At 45.4% G+C, this 27,547-nt stretch overlaps 1 protein-coding gene across 3 annotated transcripts in view; it reads left to right on the forward strand.

Moving 5' to 3' along the window:
* Positions 1–1,557: 1,557 nt before the first annotated feature.
* SIAH3 (siah E3 ubiquitin protein ligase family member 3) overlaps positions 1,558–27,547 on the forward strand; it is a 65,956-nt gene continuing 39,966 nt past the window's right edge. Inside the window, exons 1-3 of one of the 3 annotated variants that reach the window (XM_048295321.1) lie at positions 1,558–1,781; positions 23,087–23,193; positions 23,500–24,487. In XM_048295321.1, coding sequence (XP_048151278.1) covers positions 24,353–24,487 — 135 coding nt within the window. In that variant the 5' untranslated portion in view covers positions 1,558–1,781; positions 23,087–23,193; positions 23,500–24,352. Of the gene's footprint in view, positions 1,782–22,764; positions 23,194–23,499; positions 24,488–27,547 lie in introns of those variants that run through there. The other 2 variants (XM_048295320.1, XM_048295322.1) reach the window with 2 other exon arrangements.

Below are 27,547 nucleotides of genomic sequence, written 5' to 3' on the forward strand. Positions count from 1 at the left end.
GGAAGGGAATAACAGAAATGGGGCGCAATTTGAGTAGCATAGGTTGTAGTTTTCAGCCTGGGAGTGTGGCTTCACACTCCTAGAAGCCAGGAGGTCACTCATCAGAATGATGGAGGCAGAAGGATCTAGGTGTGCTAAGTGAGCACATGAAGCACTGGGGAAATAGCTCTGGAACCAGGCCATGTGGCTGTAACATGGCTCCAGATGGGTGTTTCCAGCAGGGAGAGGAGTGGTTTTACTACTCTGTGTAGTACCTGCAGATTCTTACCTGGTCTGCTTCCCTATGCTTTCAGAAGCTGGATTCAACCTACAGACGCAAGGAGCCCTGGAAATGAGAAGCATGGAATATGAATTCTGTCTTCTGAAAAACTGAGAAAGTGAGAAATGGGGAGAAAAACTGAAGGTCAGCAAAAGAACGGGTGGGCCATATGTACTTTTAAGATGCCCATATGTACTTTCAAGACGGCTACTGGGACCTGAATAGGTGCACACAAGATTTACCTCCTCTCTGAGTTGCAAAGGTGCTTTGTGCCAGCCCAAAACACGCAGTTGGCTCTGTCTTAGACATCGTGCCTGCATCTGTGCCTTGCACGCTCACAGAAAATGTGCTAGCAAGAGGTTTCAAAGGACTTCTGAAACGTCTCACACAAGGTTAGTAGGAAAAAATTAAGCTGCAGTGAGAGGAGAATAAAGGAATGACATGAATTTAAAATTAACTAGAAAACAGAAGGTAAAATAGAGGATTAAATGATCACGTCTCATCACAAACAACTCACAGTGGGTGACCTCCCTGTACATTTGTGATTTGGGAAGGAACTGACTGAGAAGCAAGATGAGAAAATTTGCGAATCACGTTTACAACCGGAGGGAAACCCAAAGAGATGTGTTTGCTGCCATGTAGCCCATTCATTTAGCTCATTTCAAGTCCTTCTGCCAGTCAGCATCAAGATGTCCAAAGTGACTCTATTTGGTTTGCATGGCATGGGTTTGGTCACAGGGGTCTACACGGATGGATTCTGTGAGAAGCTGCCAGAAGCTTTGCCCATGTCCAGCAGAGCCAATGCCAGCCAGCTCCAGGACAGACCCTCCACTGGCCAAGGCTGGGCCCAGCAGTGACATTGGTAGCACCTCTGGGATAGCAGAGTTAAGAAGAGGGAGGAAAAAAATCTGTGCCGTTGTAGATGGAGTGATAATATATGAGAGTCACCAAGGTCAGTGGAGAAGGAGGAGCAGGAGGTGCCACAAGCGCCGGAGCTGAGATTCCCCTGCAGCCCCTGGTGCAGACCACGGGGAGGCAGCTGTGCCCCTGCAGCCCATGGGTGTCCTTGGGGAAGCAAAGATCCACCTGCAGCATGTGGAAGAGCCCACACAAGAGCAGAGGGATGCCCAAAGGAGGCTGTGATCCTGTGGGAAGTCCATTCTGGAGCACGGTTCTGGCAAGACCTGTGGTCCTGTGCAGAGAAAAGCCCACTCTGGAGCAGGTTTGCTGGCAGGATTTGTTGTACTGTGGGGACCCACACTGGAGCAGTTCTTGAAGGACTGCAGCCCATGGGAAAATCTCATGTTGGAGAAGTTCATGGAGGACTGTCTTCTATGGGAGGACCCCACACTGGAGCAGGGGAAGAGTGTGATTCCTTCCTCTGAGGGACAAGAAGCAGCGGAGACAGACAAGAAGCATGTGGTGAATGGACCACAGCCCCCATTCTCCATTCATCAGTTTCACTGAGGTGGGGAAGAATTCAAGAGTAAAGTTAAGCCCAGGAAGAAGGGAAGACTGGCAGGTAGGTGTTCTGAGACTTGGGGTTTATTTCTCATTACTCTACTCTGATAATAAGTTAAATAAATTTTCCCAAACTGTTTTGCCCATGACAGTAATTGGTGACTGATCTCTCTCTGTCTTTATCTTGTCCCACAAGCCTTTAATTATATTTTCTCTCACCTGTCAAGCTGTGGGAAGTGAATTGAGTGGCTTAGGTGGGCACTTGGTGTCCAGCCAGGGCCAACCCACCATATTGACATATCACTGAAGCAGAAAATTTAATCAATGTCTATACCTTGTAGTGCCATAAGTTTGTGGTATCGGTGCCAGAAGGAAACATATAGTTCACAGAAAAACTCAATCTGATGTAGAGAGATATGTGTAAAGCCAAAAATAGAAGAATATGCAGAAAAAATAATGTATGCAGAGGTAGAAACTGCACTATGAGTAGGTTGCTAATGCAAGAAAGGTTATTGCAAAGCAGGTGAGAACTTGGGGAAGACACGTAAGATCTTATATCAAAGATATTAAAACTCTTGGGACTATGCCCTTAGAAAGGAAAGGAGTAATAGTAGATACTATTAAATTATGTGAAGTAGTGGTCCAGAAGAAGAAGCATGGAAGATACTTTTTTTCTCCTCCTATGACAAAGCTCAGTTGAAATTCAGTAAAATTGAAGAGTGGCAGAACTGAACAATGAAATAGAAATTCTTGTTTTCCTCACAGTGGCTAATTATGTTTAGAGTTCAAGCTGTAGAACTTGGCAGAAGAGAAAACTGACCAAAACTTTCAAACGCATGCTGTGAGCATATACAGCTGTTTCTGGGAGGTAAACTAAGACTGTGTCTAAACCAGCTTCTAATATGAATTTTTACACAGTGGGGGAGGCTGTCAGGCATTGTGAGATCCTGGTATCCAGCAGTTTGTTTCTGTGTGAGCAAGCTGTCCTAACTCCTGAAATGGGATAGCTGCCTGTTGGGAAAAGTCCCTGACCCAGCTGCCAAATCACACAGGGCATTTGATTGGGAAAAATTCATATTGGGGTGGGCCAGCCTTCATCACACAGTTGTTCAGACTCAGACAGTCATGTTCCTGTGTTTGGGAACTGTCCTGGACATGTCTGAATCTTTCAGGGTGTCATATGTGTGGGGTTAAACTGCCCATCTCTTGGAGACTGTAAGAGCTGCTGATTAGGCTATGTCAGCCTGTATCTAGCTCTGGTAGAAAATAGGAGACTCTGATGGCTTTTGAATTTTCCTTTGAGGTGTCTGGTTAGGACGACTGTAAAAGGGAGATAAATTGACAGATAACATGCCTCACTGTGACATTTTTCCTGCATGATCTGAATTTCTATTTTTTTTTCTTTAGGGAAATGGCTTTTTTGCCAGCTTATCCAAAAGCAAGTTGTGCAAATAATAAATGCACTGTTAAATTCACACTTAGCAGCAACTATTCTGTTCTCCACTTCCCCAAACAGTGGTACCCCTCTTTGAAAATCTCATCTGATGCATGAACTGTCAAAATGTAAACGGGCAACTGTGACTTCTCTGCTGTCTGCTCTGGAATGATAGCATAATCTATTTGCTGTATTCATGCCTTTAATTTCCATTTTTATTGCTATAATCTCACCCACTTTTTCTTCTTTCTTAGTGCACAAATTATGAAGATGGCCTTGCCTATTCATCAGCAGAGTCTAAAGCGCTTGCAGTGTGTGATGCACAATCCTGTCTTGTTGTTTGGTCTAGTTAATGCTGCTTTCATAACTACACATAAAAAATGGGAGTGCTTCCTGATGACAACTTGGTGTAAATCATTGCATCCTCTGGCCCAAGTGGAAGCATGGAACCTTAGCAGAGGTTGTGAGAAACAGTGCTTTTAAAACATTTTTAAACCTTTGAAAAACAGAGTTGTTCTGTTTTGCACAGGTTTGAATGAACACATGAGCCTTTTTCTGAAACATAGGACTGATGGCGTCACCTCTACATAGAAATTTCATCATGGGAAGGTTACCTAACCACAAGATTTGTTCGTAAGAAAACGCTCAAATTAGGGTCCCATTTCAGCACTGTTTTAGGAAAAGCAATTTAATACAGCTCAAATACCATAAGAGCATAAATCAGCCTGATTTTGCTTAAATTGCTGGAGCCTATAGCAAGATGTATTGGGTAGTTAATAACCAGGGCAACTGGATAGAGAATTTGAGAGTCAGACTTTTTTTTCTGGCAACAGGCATATATCAGTTCCAGGCTCCGCTCAGCCATGCACATCTGGATAGAAAGGAAAGATCACATTTATGTATGGGAGATTCAACTCTAATTTTCACCTGTATAAACCAATGTGAAGTGTGAAGAGAATGACATGATAAAATTGATGTACTACCGAAGTGATAAATCCAATATCTGGAAAGATGTTTTCCTTCCCTGCTTGCTTCTGAACCGTAGAAATTGGTTTTCAGCTCTTCACCCGAGAACAGCAGAGGAGGATTTATCATGTGGGGTTATTTTTTTCTTTAGAAGAATTTTGTGTTGCTCTAAAAGTACCTAATCACTGCAGTATTGATTTCTGTATCAAAAAGGGAATATTAGTTAAAGAGCAGGAGTTTTCTTGGCTTTTGTCCCTGATGGTTACTGGAATACATATAGGTATGTATTTACTACAGTTTCCAGAGGGTAATTTGTCTGATCTAGCCATGGAACACAGGCAGTGGAGTTACTGCCATCATCAAAAGCCTGTGGAGTGCCCCGGTGGTCTTGGTGCCATGCAGGGGCTGTGGGCTCAGTGTGCTGCTCCTGGCCGTGTACAGCTCCAGTGAAGAGCACCAACATGTTGGCCACGGCCCCATGGGGCTGTGGCACCTCAGGTTGCCTGTGGGCAGAGGTATCCTAAACATGTTTGCAATCAGCATCTTTAGGAGGATTTACGTGATGTCCCTGTTTCTAAGCATGGCATAAAACCACAAGGTCCGCAGCTACAAAAGAAATATTTTATCTGTAGACATTAATCTGATAAATGCTGACATGGTCCCATAAAGGGATGGAGGAGAAATCAATGTAACCCTAAATTAATTTGAATTGTTGGGGTTTTTTCCTCTTCCTTTTTCAAGACTAGAGTAGTTTTGTGATTCATTGATCAAGAGCTGGGAAAGTTTCTTTCCAGGTTTACAAAATTAAATTTCATGCAGCTTTTGACCTGGATTAGTGGTGGACAGAGCAATATATAGCCTGATCCCAATTATTTCTTAGCTGTCACCACTGGCCCGCTCCATCCCTCTGCTGCTGGCTATGCTGCTGTTTGTGGGCTGGCAGCTGCACAGAAGCTTGCTGGAAAAGGAGTCATGAAATGGAGTCTTGGAAGAGTTATTAGATGGCAATAGAAAGCTATTGTAAACAAAAACATTCCAAAAGCCAGCAGAAGTCTTAGGCATGTTTAAAAATACATTGTAAAGAATATTGCAAAGACCATTTTAGAGATATAGTTATCTTCAGTACGGCCTTCTTTCTAATTGAGTCTTAGACCCCCACTGGTTAAATGACTGGCTTTCTATCTACACGGTTAAATTTCCTTTTTGTTCTTTTTCCAGATAACAATTTATGAACACTGCTCCTGCTACAAATCTTGAAGCACAATTTATATTGACAATAAAACCTTTAACAATTGCTAAAACAGTTAACCAGCACGCTAGAACATTCCCCATCATAGATCTAGCCTTAGGAAGTTAACTAACAAACATGTTATTAACCACTGATGAGGAGCTGTTTGGAAGAGATCATTGCTTAATTAATCTTTGTACTGAGCTAATAAGAGTGTTAAATGGGCCTCTCTGTTGAACTGGGTTGTTAATACAGATTGCAAGTTCCCTCAGGGGGAAGTCTGAGGCCAATATAACATTAAAGTTAGCCATCCAACAAAGAAGATATTTTAGGCATTAAAAATAAGAAAGCCAAACATCTCCATTAATAATGTCGTAGGATTCGGTGGCTGTGTATGTATGACTGAGTGTACGTGTGTGTATGAATTACTGTGCTCCTTCCTCTTCTGGTAAGAAAGCTTTGTCAAAAATCTTATTTAGATTCAGTGTTTTTCATCACTGTTCTGTTGTGGCATAAATTAAACTTGTCACACTTATCTGTAGGAGGCAGGTTCCGCTGATCAGGAAGGCAGAATCTGACGCAAACTCTAATGTCATCTGCTTATCCTAAAAAGACAAACAAGATCAAAAATCTCTTCATATTAATGAGCTGGATAAACCTTCTGCTTGATAAAATGTGATGCCACAGTAAAAGGCAGTGTGACCAGATTGCCCTTGTGCTTCACAGCATTTTTAGCAGTGAGTGCTCAGGTTTTAGCCACGGAGCAAGGCGCCCATACTTAATATTAAACATTTGTTTTGGAAGGCATTATAATTCCTGGCACGAGAAGTTACCTACTGCCTTGAGCTCCCTTTTAACACACACGTTACATCTTTTGGGAGAAGAAAAAGATTCCATAAAAACAAAGGCTGGAAAGGAATAATTTGTCCTTGAACGTCTGGTGTTAGTAATTCAGAAAGGATATCGGTCTGTCACTAGAGTCACTTCCCCGGCAGTCCCTGTCCCTCGTGAGAACAACTTCCACCCATACACCCATCTCAGAGGTGTTGATTCTGTGTGTGCCTCCATCCCATGATCTGAATATCACACTCAGTGTGTGCTTACATTTGTTTTGTATGAAACGATCTCAAAAACGACTACGCAGAGAATTTATAACATGAAAGTGGCAATATGACAAAAATGCATTCATGCATACCTGTATTTTTGATGTTTGGGTTTTATCTTGCCTGAATTCTTTCTGACTTGATGTTTAATATACTGCACACACCCCCTTGGCAAAGCCTGAGCGTGTCTAGACGAGATGAAATCCTTGTGTGCCTGACTCCTCTGTGACCAGTCTCTGACATCTCACAGGTTTCCTTCGTGGTCTTTTGCTAGACTGCTAAGAGTCTTGCACTTAGGGAATGTGGTCATAGCACAGATCATTGCTTAGTGGTCTGTGGACTGGTTTCTCTATGTTCTCTATGTTGTCTCTAATGCATCACATTGAAGCACCAAGGCTAAAATTTCTTGATTAGCAAACCCTTGGAGACCTCTAAATATTGCTTCACTTCATTACTACTGCAAAATGATCAATATGCCTCACCAAAATTAACTGTACATTGGACATCTCCCTTGCCTGATTACTGTGCATATTTTATTCCTCAAGGATAATGGAGGTTTGTTCCCAGCCAAGACATTATCCTGGTTGTAGGCACAGCTGCAGAGTCTCTCTGTGCCTGTGGTCTTTTTGGGAATGGGCCATGGCTGCTGGTCAGTAATAGTCTGTACGTGTGCACATGATTTCTGTTTGGTCAGTATGAGCTGAAATTCATAAATGGTAAGTGAGTGATTAGAATAACATACCCCTGTGCTTTTTTAAACATCAGGATGAGGGCTGTAATAACTCACTCCTGACTGTCTACAGCACGTGTTCACAAACCGGAGGTGTTTTCTACCCCTCATTTCATGCTGACCTTTTAATGCAGTCACCGAAGCTAATCTTACTCATACAACATCATATTGGCTGCAATGCAAACATTGGTTTTGTTACAAATAATTAATATTGCTCTAGTCAGACATTTTCTCATTTATTATTTCCAGTTGCTTCATGGTTATTAAACAGACACATTTCAAGTGTGGACAAGTGTCCATGATGATATACAGAGGTCTGTTAAGTGGAAAACTTGGAGGTGCCTTTGTATTACTCAGATCCCTGAGGAATACTGCTGTGGTCATGCTGTCTTCAAAGATATATTTGACCTATCCTTGATATGCTCTGCTAAAGGTTAGAATAAATATGCATGTTTTCTATGCTTATTAAGCAAAACTCTAGACATTAAGAGAACATGAGAGGAGCTTCCATTGGTCTCCCAACTAACACAGTAAATTGCTCATGCTGGATGCACCTGCCTGCCTCAGCTCCACTCATCCATGCTGCTCTTTTTCCATACATGCATTCATAGAAATCCATTTGCATGGAAATACAGCTCACTAGTTAAGCCTTTGCATTGTAAATCCAGCTTTAATATTACCAGCAGTGCTGCTCCCTGCTGTGCATCAAGGTCCAGTGCTCCCCACTGTGCATCAAGGTCCAGTAAGCCACTCTTTCACGTTGTGGGTTGTGGGACCCATTCCATGTCCTGTGTCTTCCAGGCTCTTGCTTTCCATTTTCCCTTCTTCCATGAGCAGTACCAGGTCCCCTCTTCTGCAGTGGAGGCCAGCTGACCTGCTGCAGTAAGTGCAGGAACCTTCTAGACACAACACCACAAACTTGTTCATGGGATGTTCTCAGTAAAATTTCCTTACGAGTGTTATTCTTGCAGGATCCTTTCTGTACAGAGGGAGTTAGATCCCAAGTGAGTGTGAGCTTCAGTGCAGAGGTCTAAGTGACTAGGTCAGAGAGTGCAAAGCCTCATCCCCCCCCAGCTCACCACCACATCCTAACCTTTGGTCCTAACCATTACCAGCTGGGTCTGAACAGGGACAGTGCTTGGGAAGAGGGGGAAGGAAAGATGAAAAGGAACAGTAAGTGACAAGAGTACAAACAAATGACTGAAAAAAGAAGTGCAAGAGTTAGAAAATTATAGAGCAGATATTGTTAAATTTTTATTCATCAGGTAGCAAAAATCTACACAGTGAAAAATAATTTGCTTTCCAGGACAGACCTAACTCCCAACAAAGTTGTGTTGAATTCAGGGAATTGTCTTTTAAGTGAAAAAATACTGTGTTTTTAACCAGTAAAAATCTGAACACCTGCAAGAGACGGTCCGAAGATCCCTCATCTGCCTCACGATCATCGCCAAGGACAGAGACTGAGCACAGGAGTCCTGGCCTGGCTGAGGTGGGGTGTCTGCCAAGTGTTTTGCCTGCGGGTGTGCCCACTGGGAACTGGTACGCATTCCTGAGGAAAATTAGTGCAGGTCACGGTGGACTGCGCCGTTCTTGCTGCCCAGGACTGCGCTGAAGTGGAAAGGAATGACCTGTCCTGTACGTCTGTCCTGTACCTGTTTCCCAAAGCAACGGGCCCCATAACAGTGGTTGCCAATTTCCCCACTTCTTGGCCAGTTGCCCCTCGCTTTTGAAAAGGACTATAAAGAGACTTTCTAAAATAACTGAGATGAGATCTCCCCATGGAAAGAAGATGAATCTATTGGTGGAAGACCACAAGGACTTAGTCTCATCCATTGGTAGCTATTCCCCCCCCTTTTCTTCCTCTCTACCCCTTTTACTTTGCTTTCTTAATCTCTCCGTCTTTCTCTTGCCTACCCCGTTACCGTGTTGTGGGCACTTAATAAAGGTGCACTGTTCTGATTAAAACTGAAATCCCTTGTGTCCTTTTGCACTCTGAGATCAATAAACGAACCATCACGCCCCTCGCTTGTATTAGCGGATCGTGACAACGCCATGATCAGGAATCCAGCTAAGGATAATCTTCAACTCCAGTAGTCCTGTTTGTCCAGGACAGGTCTCCCCCTTTCCCTCTTTGCTGCCAGACCCTGAGATTTCATTTTCTCAGTTGCTCAGGACACTCTTTTGTTTCCAACCACAGCCCAACCACTGCAACAGTGGTCCCCTGTTCCCTTTCCCCTCTCCTGTTTGGGTATGCTCCCACTACTGCTGTGACCTTCAGAGCTGATGTATGAAACATCTCTGCAGGATCCCCTGACACTGAGCATGAGGCTGGGCAATAAAATGAGGAATTATCAGGCATTTACATTCTGAAGTTAATGATGAGGAGTGTGAGCCTTCTGAACATCTGTTTCCTTTGTTTCCAAAGGGGCCTTCAGTTTACTCCTGGTTCTCACCGACGTGGCTGTTGCCATTAACCATCAGTCAGCAGTGCCCTGCACCCCCAGGGATGGGTTGTGGAATGAACCTCCTCTAAATTGTGGTGCATCTCAGTTTTGGGGGGATGATTGTAACAGCCATGAGGTTTGGAAACAGCTGGAGACCCCTGTAAGGATGATGAGAGAAACATGGGGAGAGCTGTGCTGTCCTCAGGTCTGGAGCTGGACTCGGGGCTGCACAAACAGGAAATTGTTCTCCAAGTGGTTGTGCTATCTGCTCCAGGGCACCACTGTCCTGTCTCCTCTGCTATGTCCTAGGCTGGCAACTGTCACCCAGGGAAGAACAAAGACCTGACCTGAGGGTGAGAGAAGAGCCAGAAACTTCAGAAATTGTAAATTTCCAGAGGGAAAAAATGAGAGGGAAAACATAGTAGGACAAAAGCCCCAGGACTGAGAGTGTACAGGAAAAAAAGTAGAGATTGATGAAGGGAAACTCTGGGTAATGACCACTGTTTGGAAATGGACTTGATGGACATAGAGGCAGAATTTTGTTCCCCAGTAAAACACAGGCAAGGGTGAAGCTACCAAAGAGCAGCCATCTCCTGATCCCTGAGTGAAGAGCGCAAATGGGGAGCCCTGGCACACTGTCAGGGTGTCAGAGCAAAATGTAGAATGGACTCTTTATGGAATAAAATGCCTGAGTGGATTACAAAGGCAAATATAGCAACAAATCTTCCAGGTGCCCCTGCCTTTGACTTTCAAAGCCTTATAAGAGGGCACATTGTTCAGCTGTTACACCCCTCTCTGCTTTAGTGGCACTGGAAGTAACCTTCCCCTCTCAGAGTCCCCCACTTTATTGCCTTTAATAACCTTGTGAAGGGTAATGAAGCATTTCAAGTTTTGCATCAAGCTGACTGGTGTAGTGGGGGTGGGAAAGGGGGGCTTTGGGACATTGGGTCAAGGTTTTGAGATGCCTTTGAGCAGGCCCTGGAGTGGGAAAGAGGCATCCCAAGGCTCAGCCCTGGGGTCAGGGTGCTTCTGCTGCAGTTTCAGCTGAGAAAACCCCCCCACTCCATTCAGTGCCAGCTCCCCATCCTTTCCCAAATTCTCCTTAGTCCCTCTGTGACTTCTGTGTGGAAATTTTGGCCTGAGACAGTACAAGGGCACAGGATGGAGGGAGGGGTCATGTGAGCCTCACACCTGCTGCCCACCCACAGGAAGAGCTAGAGGTGAGTTTTATCATTCCCTCTTGCCAGAAGAGTTCCCCCATGCCAAAATCTAAGCACAGTAAGGGCTGAGGGAAGCTTTAAAGGCCTGATGCCAAAAGTGACTTTCATTATGTATCGCGCTGCTCGCAGTCATCCAAGTGCTGCAATGCTGGTCCATCCGCGATATTGGATCTGTGACAGCTGGATTCAGGGTGGAGCTGTGGGAAGCCTCTGTGGTTTACCAAATAACAGGGAGAGACAGGAAAATCAACATGTCACACGGCGTCTGCAGGCAGTCCGGTGAATTTAACCAGCTCCACATTTTTTAGCATTTGTGTTGAATTTGCTTGGCATTTAAAAACAGACAGACTTTCAGGCTTGCAGCCATTTTCAGACTAAACACCCCACATCACTCTGTCCTCCCCATCCTATGCTGAGATGCTCTTCTGCCCTGCATAGATTGTCTGATGAGGATTTGGTTCCAAAATGGTGCCTCCAACATAGTGTTGTAATAGAACATTTTTCTCTTTTTTTGGCTGTTTCCCTTTTAAAGCAAGGTAACCAAGAAACCCCAATTTGCACCCAGTAACACTGATTGCATTAAGAAGTTAAGTCCATCAAGTTCCCAGTAACACTTTCTGTCTGTGAGTTTCAGATAAAGATGGGGAACTAAAGTAGCTTAATGGATTAAAGGAATTGCCTTCCCCACCTAGACACCTCGGCTGGAATCCGATTTTGGTGCTCAAGTGTGATTGCTCATTTGCTTCAGGGGAGGGAGGTGGGGACAGATCACCTGAATTTGCATGGTCATCTGGCAGGGGTGGCAGTCACTGAGACTGGGGCCATTGGCTCCCTGCAAGTTGTTCCCCTGCCAGATGCTCTCCCCATATGGGATTTCCCCACTGTTAAAAATTTAGTCCCCATTGGCATGAAATAACTACCCCTCACAGCAAATGTGGAGAAGCTTTTCCCACTATGGAATACACTGTGACAAATTCTGCTAAATTCACGTTCATGGAGAGTGGTGTTCAGACAGAGGAGGTGCTAAATGGTTAACCTTTCCATCAGACCAGGGAATGGCTCTGGCTGTGAAAGCACCAGTAATTTACCTTCCATTAAGATGCTGCAGCTTCTCCTCTATTTGAAGGCTGCAAGAAATTGTTTTCTAAATAATAAGACTTTCTCTGTAAAAAAATATCATAGGTAATGGAAAGATTAAAACAGGGGTTGAGACACCACCAATCTATATATTCAATCAATGTCAAATGCTTTATGCAGTCATTCTCTGCTTCCTGATACGTTACTAGGACCGTACCAGAAAGCTCAGGAGAATTTCCAGGAATTGCTGCTATTTTAACTTTCTTTTTTTATTATTTGAGCTTTGAGGTCCAGAACAGAATAATTGAAAGTTATCCAAATGACTGAGATCAGTGGAAAATCTTGCAGAGAATCCATGACTTTTGGTTTACAGTCCTAGGGCCACTTTCAAAGGAGCAACACAACTCTCAGGGCTCTTCCTTTCACTCCTCAGTGTGGCTGTAATAAAAGTGAACTTTCTTAAAGGATCTGTTTGTTTCTATGTGCAGTTGAAGCCCATCATTCCTGATATACCAAGACATCCCAGAACGCCTGTTGTGATGTGTCCTGGAGGGTCATCTCTTATTTGTTGTCTTCTCCAAGGTGGGACATCACAATTTTGTCTGGTGACAGCACAATGCAATCTTCACAAGCAGAAGATTTCTCCAAGATAGTCAGATTTTGATTAGGAAGAACAGAAGCAGCCATGCTGAATCTGAACCATCAATATCCCCATTTTGCAGACTTCTTTTTTTCCCATATAATATCTAGGAAAACAGTCTATGAGAACAGTAGGGAAGAGGAAACCCCTTCTTACCTTGGCAAACAGAAGCTGGTCCCACACTGCTGGTTGAGGCACAAGTGAAACACAGCGTTTCATTGGAATGATGCATCCGCATGGCAGAGGAGAGAGACAGAAATACCACTTAATGTCGGATTAATCCGACACGATTTAATAAAAAGGCACAAAGGAACACAGTCATCATTTACCATCGGATTTAAAACACTTTGTGTGTAAGCCGTCCATTTAAACCCTCTTAACACGCTCTCTTGCTAGCATTTGCTACAGATCCCAGTTTTTGCTGCCTCTCTCTTCTGGGCTTTTGCTGACCCAACTCCCATTGAAATGTGATTCAAGCAGAAAAATGGGTTGAAAGCTGCTACAAGGGGGTTCCACTTCTCTCCTATCTCAGTATTTTCTGTAAGAGTCTAGAAGAAGACTGACCTTGACATAGGACACAGTGTCATTGCCCCTTCCCTTTTCTACGTGGTGTAACAGCTACTCTCTCTTGTGAGGATGCAGGAAGAAGCCTGCTCTGCAGCCCTAAACAAGGGAGAAGTTTTCCTTGACACTGAATTGAGCAAATAGGATACGAAATTTTTCCTGGGTCCTATCCACAGGGTTGATTCTAGGCTCCAGCCAGAGCTGATGGGGGTCTTTTTTTCCCCATGGAATAAGGGACTTTTCTTGTCTGTGCTGATGTTTTTTCAAGCTTCTCCATGAGAAACCCGTAGGTTACAAAACGGAAACACTTGGAACTTTCTTGGCAGTCAAAACTTTTCAGATAATGAAAAAATCATTAAAATAATTAAAAATATAAATAAATTAAAATAATCATGTTCTTGAAAATGTGTATTGAGTGCAAAAGCTGTTTTTCACTGTAAAACATCAGGGACAATTTTCTTCTCCAGTCTATCAGATCTAGTCACACGTAAGCCTTAGCTTCTTTCTTACCCTGTTCCATTTCCATTTATTTTGCCTCCTTCCCTGCAAATGCTCTTCTCCATCTCTGCCAGCAACAGGGGTGGTGCTGTGGTCGAAGGGTCAGCACGTGGTCAAAGGGTCAGGGCTCCCTGGTTCAGTCCCTGCTGAAGGCTCACAGCATCACTTAAGTGTCCCGGAGACTAGTGGGGTTTTGTGGTGCTCTGGTGTCAGGGGAAAACGACCTAATGGATCCCCCATTTACTTCTGACTCTAGGAGGCAGGAGAAGGCTGCAGCTGGAAACGGGAGTAGAGCACTGAAGCTTCCAGGCCCTGCCCAGACTTCTGCTGTAGGCAGCAATGGGTCACTCTACCCCTGTGTCCGTCTGCAAAGGGACACTCTCACACTCACCGTTGACCCACTCCCCTGCCCTGTCCCCTGCACTGTCACATAAAGATCCCCAGGATCCTCTGCTGGAATATCAATGTGCAATGACAATATTACCAGGATATGTGTGTCTGCCTTACTCAGACCTGGTTAATTAGGATCCACTAGCTAAAGAAATTGCTATTTACCCCAGTCAGCTACCAAATACAGTTTATTTAACTTAAAAAAGGCAAATATCCTGGTGGAGGATATCAGAGGATTAAGAGGCAGCAGTGACTAAGTTATTGCAAACTGATGTAGCGCCCTGAGGGTACCTCTGCTGGTAACAAAGTGCATCTCGAACAGATCTGACTGTGCTACAGCCCAGCAAAGTGAAGTGGAGTGGATCTGTCCCAGGTTACCTGCAAATGAGACTGACACTCTAACACAAATCAACACACATCAGGGCTCCCATTACATTAATCACAAAGCTTTGGAAAACCATCTTAGAAGGACTTTCTCCTCTTCAGGAGAAATTAGTTGGTGGGATCTGAAAACAGTGGAAAAATCAGATGTACAAGAAGAAAAAGCCTTTTAAATTCTTTTATTTGCTTACCTTTCTCATGATGGAAACCAGTAATACTAGCAACAGCTGCTGAGTGTGAATTAATCTGGATGCTGTGTTCCTCCTCCCCCACTTTCCTTTCCCTGGCCTTTGAGGTAGAGAAGTCCATCTCACCCATGGATGTGGCCACACCCAGACAAGCCACAGGAGGCAAGAAATCATCACTCCAAGACTGGCAGTAGGGGATGAAGGAGATGGTGATAGTGAAACGTGCACAGGCTGGGAAAGGTTGGATTTCCCAGGGGGCTTGACCATGTTAGGTCTGAGTGCTCCTGCAGGTGAGATTAAGGTGCCATGCACCCAGGCTCGCTCTGTGCCTAATCTTCCTGTAGGGATGCTGTCCCCAAGCCCACACCTCTTCCCTCCTGCTGAATGGCCTCAGCCCCAGGCAGGCTCAGACAGGGACCAAAGGGCCAAGAGACACAGGGCAGCCAAGCCTCCTCCAGTGGTGTTTTGGAGGAACAAAAATGTGTCTATTTTCTTTGCTAAAAGGAAGTAGATTTAGGAGCCAAGATCACCAGAGGGGTGAGGTCCTCCATCATGAATTTGTCCCACTTGTGCTTGTGCATTGGGACATCTCACCCTCAGCAGGCACAGCAGAAATGGAGACCAGGTGGCAGCCCCTGGGGCTGCATGCTGGATCAGGGGACAAATGATACTGAGATTCAAAAAATTGAAAAATAAAAATGCAAGGAAAAAATTCCCAAACTGAACTTTCAGAGTGCAATTTGTCCCAGCTCCTCCTTTCTTATGATGGGTCATGGGTGGAACATAGGTGTTCTTCGAGGCAAGATGACTCCTCTTGGACTTTGATTCAAAGCCACCATGCCAGGAGGCAGAGGGGTGAAGATGCTGCTTCAGCCTTGTCCTCCAGCTCTGCTATTTCGCATTTCAGATGCAGGGGCATGGTTTATAACCTAATTCCAAAAAACAAGGGCTTGGCATCTATTTTTTATGCTTTGTTAAGTAGCTGCTTGGATTTTTACGATTCAACTTATATTTGTGGGGTTTTTGGTTGTGCGCAGCCATCCAACAGTGACATTAAATAAAAAGTGGAGTCTCTTTATTGATTTTCTTTTGGCTAAAAATAAACATGTCATATATAATCGAGATGTACGCTGCTTGTAGATAGTAGAGAAGACATTTCTAAAACTATTGAGAGAAATAATTAAACTGAATATGTTCTAGCCACCTTTCTGAATCATTCAAACAGGGAAGTTTACACCCATAAAAGGTTGATACTCCTTCTGGCAAACTTTTAATGCAATCATTTGGTTTGTACATTAAATGCCTGGCATATTTCAACCCTGGAGATAAATGAATCTCAGTGGGATTGCTGAGTAATTAAGAAAAGTGTGTCTGATAGCCTTGCTTCATATGGAGAGGTGAAATAACACCGTGAGAGTCAGCTGATGATTTGATATCTTTACATTAAAAAAAAAAAAAACAAGACAAACCCTGAGGCATGCCATTGTTATGCTGTGTGACAGGGATTGCTTTCAAACAAGTTGTGTTTTCAGTGTTAGCTGTATCATGGTGCTTAAATTGCCATTTAAAATGTAAACCAGTGTGCATTCTGGAAGGAAGCCTCCTGAGACCCCCTGAGCCGGAGCATGGTGGTCTCAAGGCCAGAGGTCAGGGCTCATCTGCTCACTAGGGCTTTCCTTGATTGAGGGCGACAGCTCAGTGGGAAAGTGGCAGTGGTGGAAGGGCTTGAGGAGGAGCAGTTTGCTGTCCACCAGCTAATTACTGGCAAGAGATCTGCAGGAGCTGTTGATTTTCTAGTAATAGGTCAAGATATAGTCAGGATGGTCTTGCTAACTTGCTTTAGGATTTTGTGTTGGGCCATATGGATGCTCAGTTTTACTGAGGGCTTAGACTTCTGGTAAAAACTATCAAAAACCATCTGAAACACTGAGCCCCCAAAGGAAGGAAATCAGGCCTTGAATTATTGCTTGAGTGTGGTGTGCCATGAGGAGCAACGCAGGCAGTTTTGTCCCAGTGCTACTGCACACAAATCACACTGGGAAGGCTCCCTCAGCTGTTACTGCCAGCAGAGGGATGTTTTCACATGGAGACATTTAACTCAAAGTAGTCGCTTTGCTGGAAAAACCTTGGAGAGCAGGCTCTGGGAATTTTCCCTCCAGCATAAGGCAGCAGAGCTACAGCCCAGGCCAGAAGCTTTCAGTCTGGGTCTCTGCTGGCTGCCCGAGGTCAGGCTCTGCTTGCCCCTTGGGAGCTGGCTGTATCACAGCCAGGAACGCGTGGTGTCAGCTGGGATTTGCGCTGACAATATTGCTCTTGGTTTCAATGCGTGTCCTCCAGCATGAAAAGCATTCCAGGAAGGAGGTGGCTGTATCCCCAGAGATGATAACTGATCTTGTAGTGAAAAACATTAGTTATTCTCTGAAAACAGAGCCACCATCAAGACATTATGCAATTAGGACCATTGCCCCTTTAAATTATTGTTTTCCACTAAAAGATACTGTTATTATTGGTGGAGAGGTGGCTGCAGGAGCAGTCCAGTTGACAATTGTGTCTGAGAGCAGGGGACAGAAGCACCTGTTTATTGGCTATATAAATCAAATTAATTTAGTTAAATTTACAAATACAGGAAGAAAAGCAATAAGGTCTGTCATGTGGCTGTGCCCCAAAACAGGCAACACTGTCAGTATTGAAACTGCTCTCCCCAGGGAAACCAAGGACGTGATGTGGCTGCAAGTATTCATTTGGTTGTTGTCATTTCCAGTGCTACATATTTTAAATTTACTTCAAGCACTGTTGAAAGCCTATACTAGAGAGGAATTACCTGCCCAGAGGGACTCTGGGTGACATGCCCACCAGCACGAAAGGAAGTTGTGCTGTCTTGCTCCAAGGAAATAGTGAATTAAGGGTTTATAACCAAGGTTAATAACTCCAGATATATCTCCTTCTACCACACAAGGAAAGTGAATTATTTATAGGCACATCTCCTGCCCCCCCTATCTCTCACCTTCTGCCCCTCTCCACTGCTATACCACCATCCTCTGCCCAGTCCATGACTCCAGCCACATTTAAAGCACAGCACAGCATTGCGCTTCCACCTGGGATGCAAAGAAGAGGCAAAAAGAGGTCACATTTGGACAACCCTCCCCAGCATTTCTTGCCATGTTATTTGCCATGTTATCCAAGGCCAGATGGGTTGTGTGATGCAGATCCTGGACACCTCAGCCTGTGTCTGGCTTGTGAGATGCTAATCCAGGGGCACAGGGAGACACAGTTCCTGCAGATCGTAGCCCAGAGGGAGCTGGGTGGCTTCCACTGCCCTGGGTACCTGGTGATGGTAATCACTGGTCTGCTTCATCTCTGCTGACATCAGCATAATTGCACGGGTACATTCAGCTGAAGAATTGCAAGGGTATATTCAGCCCCAGAATTTGTTTCAGGGAGGACTGAAACTGAGGGGGGCCACCTCGGTTTTTTCCTCATGAGATTATCCTGAGGGTGAAATAAATAGTCTAAGAGTGAAGTTTTGCCATCAGATACCTGTCTACAAATGCCACTGGTGTCATGGGAGCACCACATGTGAGCACAGGAAGAGAATCTGATCCTCCAGGTGAGGCCCTTCTTCTTCAGCACCTTTTTTTGTGTGCAGCTTCTGGGCAGATGAGTCCCTGCATTGTCTCTGATCTGTGTGGACTCAACCTAAGCTACATGTAGGCTGGAAAAATGCCACCAGCTGCCAGGATGCCTTTGGTACTTGTGCAGATGTGGAAGGACACGTTCCAAGCAAGCTGTTCCTGGGTGCAGCTCATGCAGGATGGGCGCCTCTGGTGATACGCTGGGACATGGCAATCATCCTAACAGCACTTGGCACTGAGTGCTGCCTCTCGTCCTCATCGCTCCCCAGTCCCTGTGCCATTAGCTAATTGAGCTCTGCAGCAGTGCCTCAGAAACACTGCCTTTGGCAGGAACATTTTTCAAACGACTAAATACAAATTTGGAAAGGCTACATGTGCCTCTTGGCCAGTGGTCACCAGTGAGATCTGCCAGCCCTTAGATGGCAGGAGCTGGGGAGACCCTCAGATAGTGAAGGTGGCCCCTGGTCTCACCAGGACCACAAGGAAAGATACTGCTGTAATTTGTCCCAGAGAGTCACATGAAAAAGGGTTTGAAACTTAGAAAAGGGGTCTGAAATTTAGAGACTTGTCCAAACAGTCCCAGCCCAAATAATTTATCATTCATGTGACCCAGAAAAGCAGGAACTTCATTCTGTCTTGCTGAGTTTTTTGGATACAGCCCTCCACCTCTTTTTCTCCATGACCTCCTCCTTGGTGGGGGAGTGGGGAACAGCAGTACCTGGTTCATAAGGGCTCCTCTGCAGCCCCAAAAAGCTTCTCCCCCTTTGACCTGAGCACAGCAAGTCTCTCTCCTTCTTGCTGCCTGTCCGTCCTTTGCACGTACCTGTGCGTGTGTCTCTGTGTCTCTTTTAAAGCAGTTGGACTGATAAAAAAAAAAAAAAAGCCCACTGGGACTCTGTCAGGCTCCTAGGGAGGCCCCCAGCATCCTGATTACACACCAGCCCTGGAGCTGAGAGCACACCAAGGAGATTATAGGGCGTCAGCTGCACCGCCGCCAGCCTGCGTTGCGTCTGCTACTTTCCCCAGCTCAGCACAGCTCTGGGAGCGAAGACAGGGGCCAGAGACAGCCTCTCAGGCAGGCCTCCCAGTCATGGAAAAGTTCTCATCCCTTAAAACCTCCTCAGAGTTAGAGGCTACCTCTGAACAAGCCACTGCTCATGCTGTCGGCAGGAAAAGGAGCCTCCTCCATCCATCACTTCTGTTTCCAGGAGCTTTTTCTCTCCAACGCAAGGCAACTGAGGCAGATACGGTCCATCCACCCAGCCGGTGTGGCTTGGGGCAGCAGAAGTCTCTGGTGGGCACTGTTAGGCTGGCAATTGAAAGCAATAGGTCTTTATGGTAATTTGGGCACCCGGCAACCACTATGAATAGGAAATGATGGCAGTTACTTTATCTAGTAACAGCATGAAAATGTGAAGTGTCTTTATTGAGCTGCTGGCTTGCTGGTGAGAGTTAAAGGAGATGCTCTCTCGGGTGTAACATTTGCAGAGAACTGGCATGAGATACTGCCATAAACTCCTCCATTAATAAGCGAGCAGAGGGAGGCAGAGAATACCTAATGCAGCCGTGTGAAAGGACAAAATTAAGATGGTAGAAGCAGCAACATTTTTCCCTTAGGAGCAGGTGTATCCCAAAGAGAAATGAAGAATTTCTCCCTTGACCCAACAGCTAGAAAACTCATGTACTGCTAATATTTATATAGAAAGGATGGCTTTGAAAGGAGTAAAAGAAAAACACATCTTGCCACATCAGTGTCCTCCTATACCAGCAAGAAAGCATGATGATTTTCTGAAGTCAGAAGCTCATGCAGGAAAATAATTCAGACTGAAAATACGATAAAAAATGCTAGTGGTGAAGATAAATAATCTTTGGAAGAACTTAGCAGGAGACGCCACTGGTCTCCTTCATGGGAATCTTCAAAGCCAGGCTTTTTGGGAAGGATGGGGTCCAACCAAAGCACAAAGCAGTCAGTGTGAAGTGACATGTGCTTTACAGGCTGGAGGGCTACAACACTTGACACAGTTGTAAAAGTTGCTACTTCTAAAAGGCTCTGATTCCCTATGGATGTGCCCTCCAATGCCCCAAGATGACAGCTGTAGGTGCTTAGGGAATGCCAGGAGAATGGGCAGCAGGTGGTCCCTGCCCACAAGCCAACTCAAAATGCCATCTCCTGTAGCTGCTGCTGGGGACAGGGTTCTGGGCTGGAGGGATCATTGCACTGAGCTAGTGAGACTGTTATGTTCTTGCCTAAAAGATAACACAGGAAAATGATAACAGTGCAAACACCAATCCTCAAAACCTCCTGTGAGACCTGGGAGAGCACATAAAACTTGGTACATTAAGTTTGCATCCAAAGGATGCAGAAAACTGCCTGATGTCCCAGACAGGTGTCAGGTTAGATTGGCCTGGCTCCTTTCTCAGGGAAACACAAATAGTGGAGCCAGAGTACGTCCTGCATCAGCCAGCCTTGCCAGAAATCCTACTACCACTCAGAAGCATGGGAGCACAGGCAGGCTGGTAAGGTGTCTGTATGGACAATTGTGATAGCCTGAGCAGCATCTGCTCTCCTGTTCTTGGGATAAAGACTAGTGCTGATGTTGTCCCAGGCAGGTTAGGTTTCCCCTATAGCTGTTGGAGAGAGAAAGAGAAAGCAGTGTGTAGGAAGGTCACCCCCAAAAGTGCCCAGTCAGAAAGTCAACAAATCTGGTTAAAACCCAAAATCTCATGTTGGGTTTGGACGGAGCAATACATCTCCCAGGCTATCATCCTGCCAAGTCACACAGTGCCTGGACACCTGAGGTTTCCCATGAGTGTTCTCCTTTCACCTTGGCAGCTTGGACTGAAAAACTGGAAAGCTTTTGCTGCTGCAGTCAGTTTTTGTGTCTGGCTGACCCTATTACTGTGCAAACCTGATGCTGCCGCAGCCGCAGCTCAGCTGTTAGAGCATTATACTCCCACGGGTATTACAGTGATGCCACTTGAGCTGCTAACTTGGCAAAATCTGGATCCTAATGGAGGTTTAGCTCATGGACTTCTGCTGCTTCCCACCTGTCTGTTACAGAATTAACCATCTTGGAAATAACGGCTGCAGTCACCAGAAATTTGCAACCAGCAGTGAAATGGGATTCACCAAGCGCCCCTTGCAGGTGAACTTGTTTCTCCTCTCTCTGGCTGCATCCATACAGCTAAAAAATGACAGTAAGGACCTGCTCTGTGGTGTGAGGCCAGGCAGGGCAGCAGACCTTGCATCCCCAAGCCTGGATGAGACCACCACAAACTCAAATTAATGGAGTTATGCTGGTCCACAGCCTCTGGGTGTGAAAGAGGAAGAAAGAACTGGATCCACACCTGCACACCAGACCATGCTGCTGATCCTTTGTTTGCAAGAGAAGTTGCTTGCACAGCCAGCTGCTGTGTCTTGGTGGATGTAGGGTCCCTCGTCAAGCAGGTGCTAAAAGTCCTGTGTTGAAATGCAATAAGCAGGTGCTGTATGGGGGTCTCTGGACAAATAATGGGCAGTAAAATATTTTCCAGATGTGCCACCATGAATGTGAGCTCATGCACTGAACATGAGCCACCTTCAGATGCACTGAATGCTCATTTTCATCCTTCCCCACAGATAGTGATGTCAGACAGATGCTCCTCAGAAAGTCACATGTAGCAAGTATGATGGGCACGTATGCACACAGGGATTTGGGCACTGCAGAGGTCCTTCACCCATCCTTGAATGTGGTCTTTTTTTTGGAGAACAACAACCTTTTTTGTGCACCAGCCCAGAGGCATGGATGCATTTTCAGGTTGAAGATGCTCCTATGTGCCTGTGGGGTCAGGGATACCTCTCCTGCCAACCCTGGAAGGCAGCTGGGTCTCAAGAGGAGTGGATCACGGAATTGCCAGAGCCCTGAGGTTAGCAGGACAGCAGGGATGGGGGTTCCGTCTCTGCTGCCCATGGATATAGTGGTGCTCCCCCAACTCTAGGCATTTAGTCAATAGTCAAACAGAAATGATCTCCAGGGATTCGGGTGGCAATAACCAGTGTAAGTAGCATTACTTACCTTTAGCCCATTTTGGGCTTTGATGGTGAGTACTTGGACTGGTAACTTGCAGACAGAAATTTCCTGGTATCAAGAATTGTGCAGCTACCAACTACAAATCAGGAAAAAACAAACAATAAATAGCTGGATGCTCACAGTTACTTTGGGAACAGAGAGAGAAAGAATACATTTAAGCAAATCGATTCACTCACTTGTCCTCAAGTCTGTCTGAAAATATTCTCAAAGTGTCACTCAGCACTGCAAAAATTATCTCCTCATTTACAACCAAATGTTAAGGACTGAGGGATACATATTCCTCCAATCCTTAATGTTTTTTGGGGGTTGTGTAATCAGCTGTTCCAGCATTCACAATTTTCACATATTTATCTACTCAGGCCTCCTTTTCCTTTTTCTTCTTTTTTTTTTTTTTTTTTTTTTTTTTAATGCACAGCCTCTCTGCAGTCTGGCCGAGCCAGGATTGCAGTATTGATTTAGGAAGAGGCAGTTTTGACAATACAGTCCCAGGCTAATTCCCGCGCTGTACGGGGGCTGCTCTGTCCGCAGCAGCAGCCTCACCCCCAGCGTGGGGCTCACAATTAAAAAGAGGAAAAAAAATGAAAGAAAAGCTACTTTTCTCTGTTCTGCTTTGAAGGGAAAAAGGATTACCAAGGCTAAATAAGCCATCTGAGTACTTAGCTAGCAAGCCTAAATAGCACCCTGATAGGAAGTTCTGGCAGAGAGCTAATTAAATTAACTCACTTTGATTTATTAACAAGCAGAGCAACATCTCACACAGGATTGTCCCACGAAATGAATGTGCTTTCTGATTCCTTCAGCTGCTTCAGCGCAGTCACCTCCCAGAAAACCCGGTTATGGGGACTCAAGTTTAATGAGACTCAATGGCTCGAGAAGGATCCCTGCCCACCAACAGAGATACGCACTGGTAATAATACCTAAAAGCATGTTTATTTTTGTTGCACGTCCCTAATTCCTTTTTAATGCCTAGGACTATCTAATGGCTAATTCGTAATTTCCTGCTCACCGATATGCAGATGAATGACAAGCAAAAGCCTTCTGCATGTTTAATTATTTTGTTGATTTAGAAGCCACTTTTCCCTCGGTGCAAGTTTCTCTGTGTGTGTGTGCTCTCATGCATCACGTATTTCATTATTTTTAGAAGCATGCTCTGTGCCTTTTTATGCTCCCATAGTTCCAGCATCCAGTAATTACCATGTTTTGTGTCCAACAGACCTGATCCACCAGCAAGTGTAAATCAGGAAAACATTGCTGTCTCTAAATGGAGTTATTCCAAGTGACACCAGACCTGAGACCTGACCTCTCCTATTTTCAATGATGGGAAAAATGTTATTTGTGTGCTGGGACCCTTGTGAAGTAGCAGAATATAAAATTTAGAAAACTTCAGAGCAGTGAAAATCCAAATTGAAGCCTGTGAAAGCACAGACGAGAATCTATTTATGTAGCAAGCTCTACTTCTGCTTAACCCCTGCAAGGAACTGTAACTCTCTTTGCACATTCGAATTTTCTCCCTCAGTAAAATATAGTCTGCTTAACCTATTTTTGCTACTTTCTCACAGTTTCACTGGAGGGGTTCTTCCCTACGCCTTACATGTAGCTTTGCTATCCGAGCACTCCTTTGTTAAATTAAGGCAATTAATAAATGGAGATGTTAAGCAATCAATTTGCCTGCATATCTCCACAGCCTTACGTATGACTGGCTGTAATCACAAGATAAATGCAATGCGCTGATGTATGGTAATGTTCAATAATACATTCTCCACCAGGCTCTATTCATCAGGGAGTTTCTGGAGGGGAGGCATTTGTTATTGGCTGTCTCCGGACCTCAAGGATAACATTTCTGTCCTTTCCATTGGCCGCCCCGCTGCTGCAAGCCTCTTCCCGTCTTATTTTGATGATGAATATGAAGGCATGCTAAGCTGTGCCGGAGAGTAGCTCTCGCCGACTACACTCCCACCCCGGGCTCAAGGACTCCAGAGCTCCGCGGCTGCTTCCCCTGCCCACTGCCAGCAGCAGCAGCGGCAACAGAAGCAGCAGCAGCAGCAGCAGCAACGCCAAAAGTTGTGATGCTTTTCTTCACCCAGTGCTTTGGGGCTGTGTTAGATCTTATTCACCTGCGGTTTCAGCACTACAAGGCAAAGAGGGTTTTCTCAGCTGCCGGGCAACTTGTCTGCGTCGTCAACCCAACACACAGCCTCAAGGTGAGTTAAAAATATATTTTCTCTTCTAACATCTCCTCGTCTTCCCCAACACCGGCACCCGCGATTCTCCACAGGGAATGAAATTATGCTCTGGCAGCAAGGGGAGAGTGCTGTTAACACACTGCAGCCCTGGCAGAGGGGATGTTTGCATTGTCTGAATGCATGATTCCTTTTGGAGCAAGAGAGAAGCAACCCACCGCTCTGAGTGACCGTGGGAAGTCGCGGCTCCCCCTCCCCGAAGTTTCCTCATCAATTTCACCCACATAATGAGCATGCATGTTGCAAGCATTTAGTAAAAATGATTGGAAAAGTTGGTTGGATGAATTAACGTCCCTTTTTAGTAGAAGGATGCTGTGTGGTCTCCCAGGCTGACACCCCAGCACAGAGGGATGCTGCCAGGCAGTGGGGAACAGGAGGAGGGGGGGTGGCAGCAGAGAGATCTCCTCTGCTGCTGTCTGCTCGTTCAGGGGAAAACCGGCTGTTTCTGTCTCCTGAGGGGACTCTGAAGGCATTCCTCTGGCGCTGAAACTGTCCTTAAGCTGTTTGCAAGGTGAATCTATTTTAGGAGGGAGAATACATTTGCTCTAATGTGAAACTATTTATAGTCCCCATAAAAACATTTCTTTTACTTGCACAGTTATGAATTTTCACTGACAAAGTGTCAACAGCTCCATCTATACCAGAGCCTTCATGTTTGTAGTAGAGAAGGAGCAGCAGGGGGAGAAAGCAATCAGGAGGCTTTAATTACTTTATCACACTAGTGAATGACCAACTTTAATGAAGTGGCTTCTGTTTTGTGAGAAGTCCTTGCTGACCTGACTTGTGAGGTAACTCTGCTATCCTGGTGCAAGCTCAGAAATTAATTTCATTCAGGACAACTTATTTTTGGCTCTGCAAGAGTCCCTGTGAGGTACTTGGAGGGCTTGCAGGAAGCATCTTTCCCGAGCTCCTGGTCCCTGGGACGTCCATTGACGGGGTAAATCCCTCTTCAGAGCATCACCTCACAAAAAAAGGGCATGTTTCCCACAGTCATCTTTCCCGTCTCAGGCTGTGCTCAGGAAGGAAGAGATGGTTTCTAGCAGGGTGCCGGCTCCGGGAGGATTTTCCCGCAAGGCTGTGCTCTGAGCACTGCCGGCTGGGGCAGGCACTCCCAGGGGAGGAACCGCTTGCGTGCAGGCTCCCGTCTCCCGGCATCAGGGTCCGCACAAGATAGGTTAAAAACACACAGCCCTGTCATTATCTGAAAAGGTCCGGTTGTCTGAATGGGTAAAAAAAATAGCTGCATTCCTAAGTGCACGGGGAAATTTTGTAAGTGAATTCTTCTGTGCTCAACCCCTTTTATGTGATGGTCTCCCTCTACTTTCATTTATTTTAATTGTTATTTTAATTATTAAAAAAAAAAAAAAGTGAGCAGAAAAAAGACTGTCAACACACATCAGATCCCAACACAATTTCAGTGCCAGTGAAACTGTCTGATAAGGTCCCATAAGCACACATGGGGGTGACTATTGCTCCACTACTACCTAAGACTAGACTCAAGTTTATTATTTCAGGTCCTGCTGAGTTGCAGGTTTGTTACTGTAGGAGCTGCAGCTGTGTTAAACACATAGGGCATTTCATTTTACAAAAATCCCCCATGGCCAAGCTCTCCACTGCTCAGACCCAAAGCCCGGCAGAGAGACGAACAATCTCAGTACTGCCTTGGCAGCATTTGAATGTAGGCATTGGAAGCAAAACTCTCTTGAAAATAAACAGGACCCTCTAGGAAAAGGTCTGGGGTGTCAGTGAAGCCCCAGTAAGAATTGTCTTGACCTGGGTGGGAATTGCTCCCCCGAGAAGGTTGCACTGGGAACCCAATGGCACAGGTGTCTCCACAGGAGCCTGTAGAGACACCATTCAGACAAACAAGCTGACAAGAAACACTCTGCTCTGAAACACCCCTCTGACTGTAGAGTGAAACATGCTGTGCAAGTGGTCCCAAGTTACCCAGCTCACATCCAGCCACATAAATACAGTGGGCTTTAGCTCTGATATGCTCCCCAGGTGCTCAGCTTTCCTCCAGCTGCATAGGGAATGCATCACCACTTTGTGACAGCATCCAGAGGAGATGTGGGGATCGAGTCCCTTTGTGCCCAGCATGACACAAACAGTTGTCCACCCATAGCAGCCTGTGGGCCAACTGGAGCCAGCTGGCTCTGGGCAAGCAAGGCACTGTGTCCAAAAACTGGTGTCAGAGTCAACCCAGGTGAACCTGCTCCTCAGCATGCCAATTTCTCTCCCAGGGATGCACAGGGAGGCTGTGGTTGCTCTCAAAAGACATCTAAGGGACCATGAAATGTGAAAGGGCCACACTTATTCCTCTGTGGTGGTTTACAGTGTTATGACTACTTTGACATTTTGTAGTCTATTATTTCTAGCTGGGTCTTTTCAGCTGTAACATTTTGTTGACAGCCCCCAAATCTATCTTAACAATTGACACGTGGAGTGAAAACTGTATTAAGGTTCGTGGTCGATGAATACAAACCTGCTAGGAAACAAGGGCTGGGAGCAATGTCATTTCTCTCCCTTTTCTTCAAGGCTTAAATGTTTGTGGTTATCCAGAACTGTAAGCCCTTTGCAAGGGGATTACTTTATTCTGTATCTCCACGGCACTGGTGCAAGGGGGCTCCTGGCTGACTGGGGCAAATGATAAATGGCAGGCATCACACTCCAGTGTGATTATGCACGTTGACATCCTTCACACAGGTCAGGTCTTCAATCAGTGCCAACGCACATAATTTCATTAAAGTCAAATTGCTGCAGGACCTCTATTCTCACTCCTTCCACCCGAGGGAGTGCTCAGGGATGGTAGTGGGATTCAGCTCACACTGTGGAGGATTTGTGGCTGGTGATCACGTGTGTGTGTCAGAGATTTGGCACCACGGAAAGCACTCAGTGAGCAGCGGAGCACAGGGGAGACCTGGTACCTTCCAGGGAAGGTTGCACCAGCTTCTGCTGTCACAGAGCTGCAGCCAGACCAAAGGGGCTCTCCTGTAAAGTTATGCCAGAATGCTGTCATCA

Source organism: Corvus hawaiiensis, chromosome 2, assembly GCF_020740725.1.
Source record: "Corvus hawaiiensis isolate bCorHaw1 chromosome 2, bCorHaw1.pri.cur, whole genome shotgun sequence".
Lineage (NCBI taxonomy): Eukaryota > Metazoa > Chordata > Aves > Passeriformes > Corvidae > Corvus > Corvus hawaiiensis.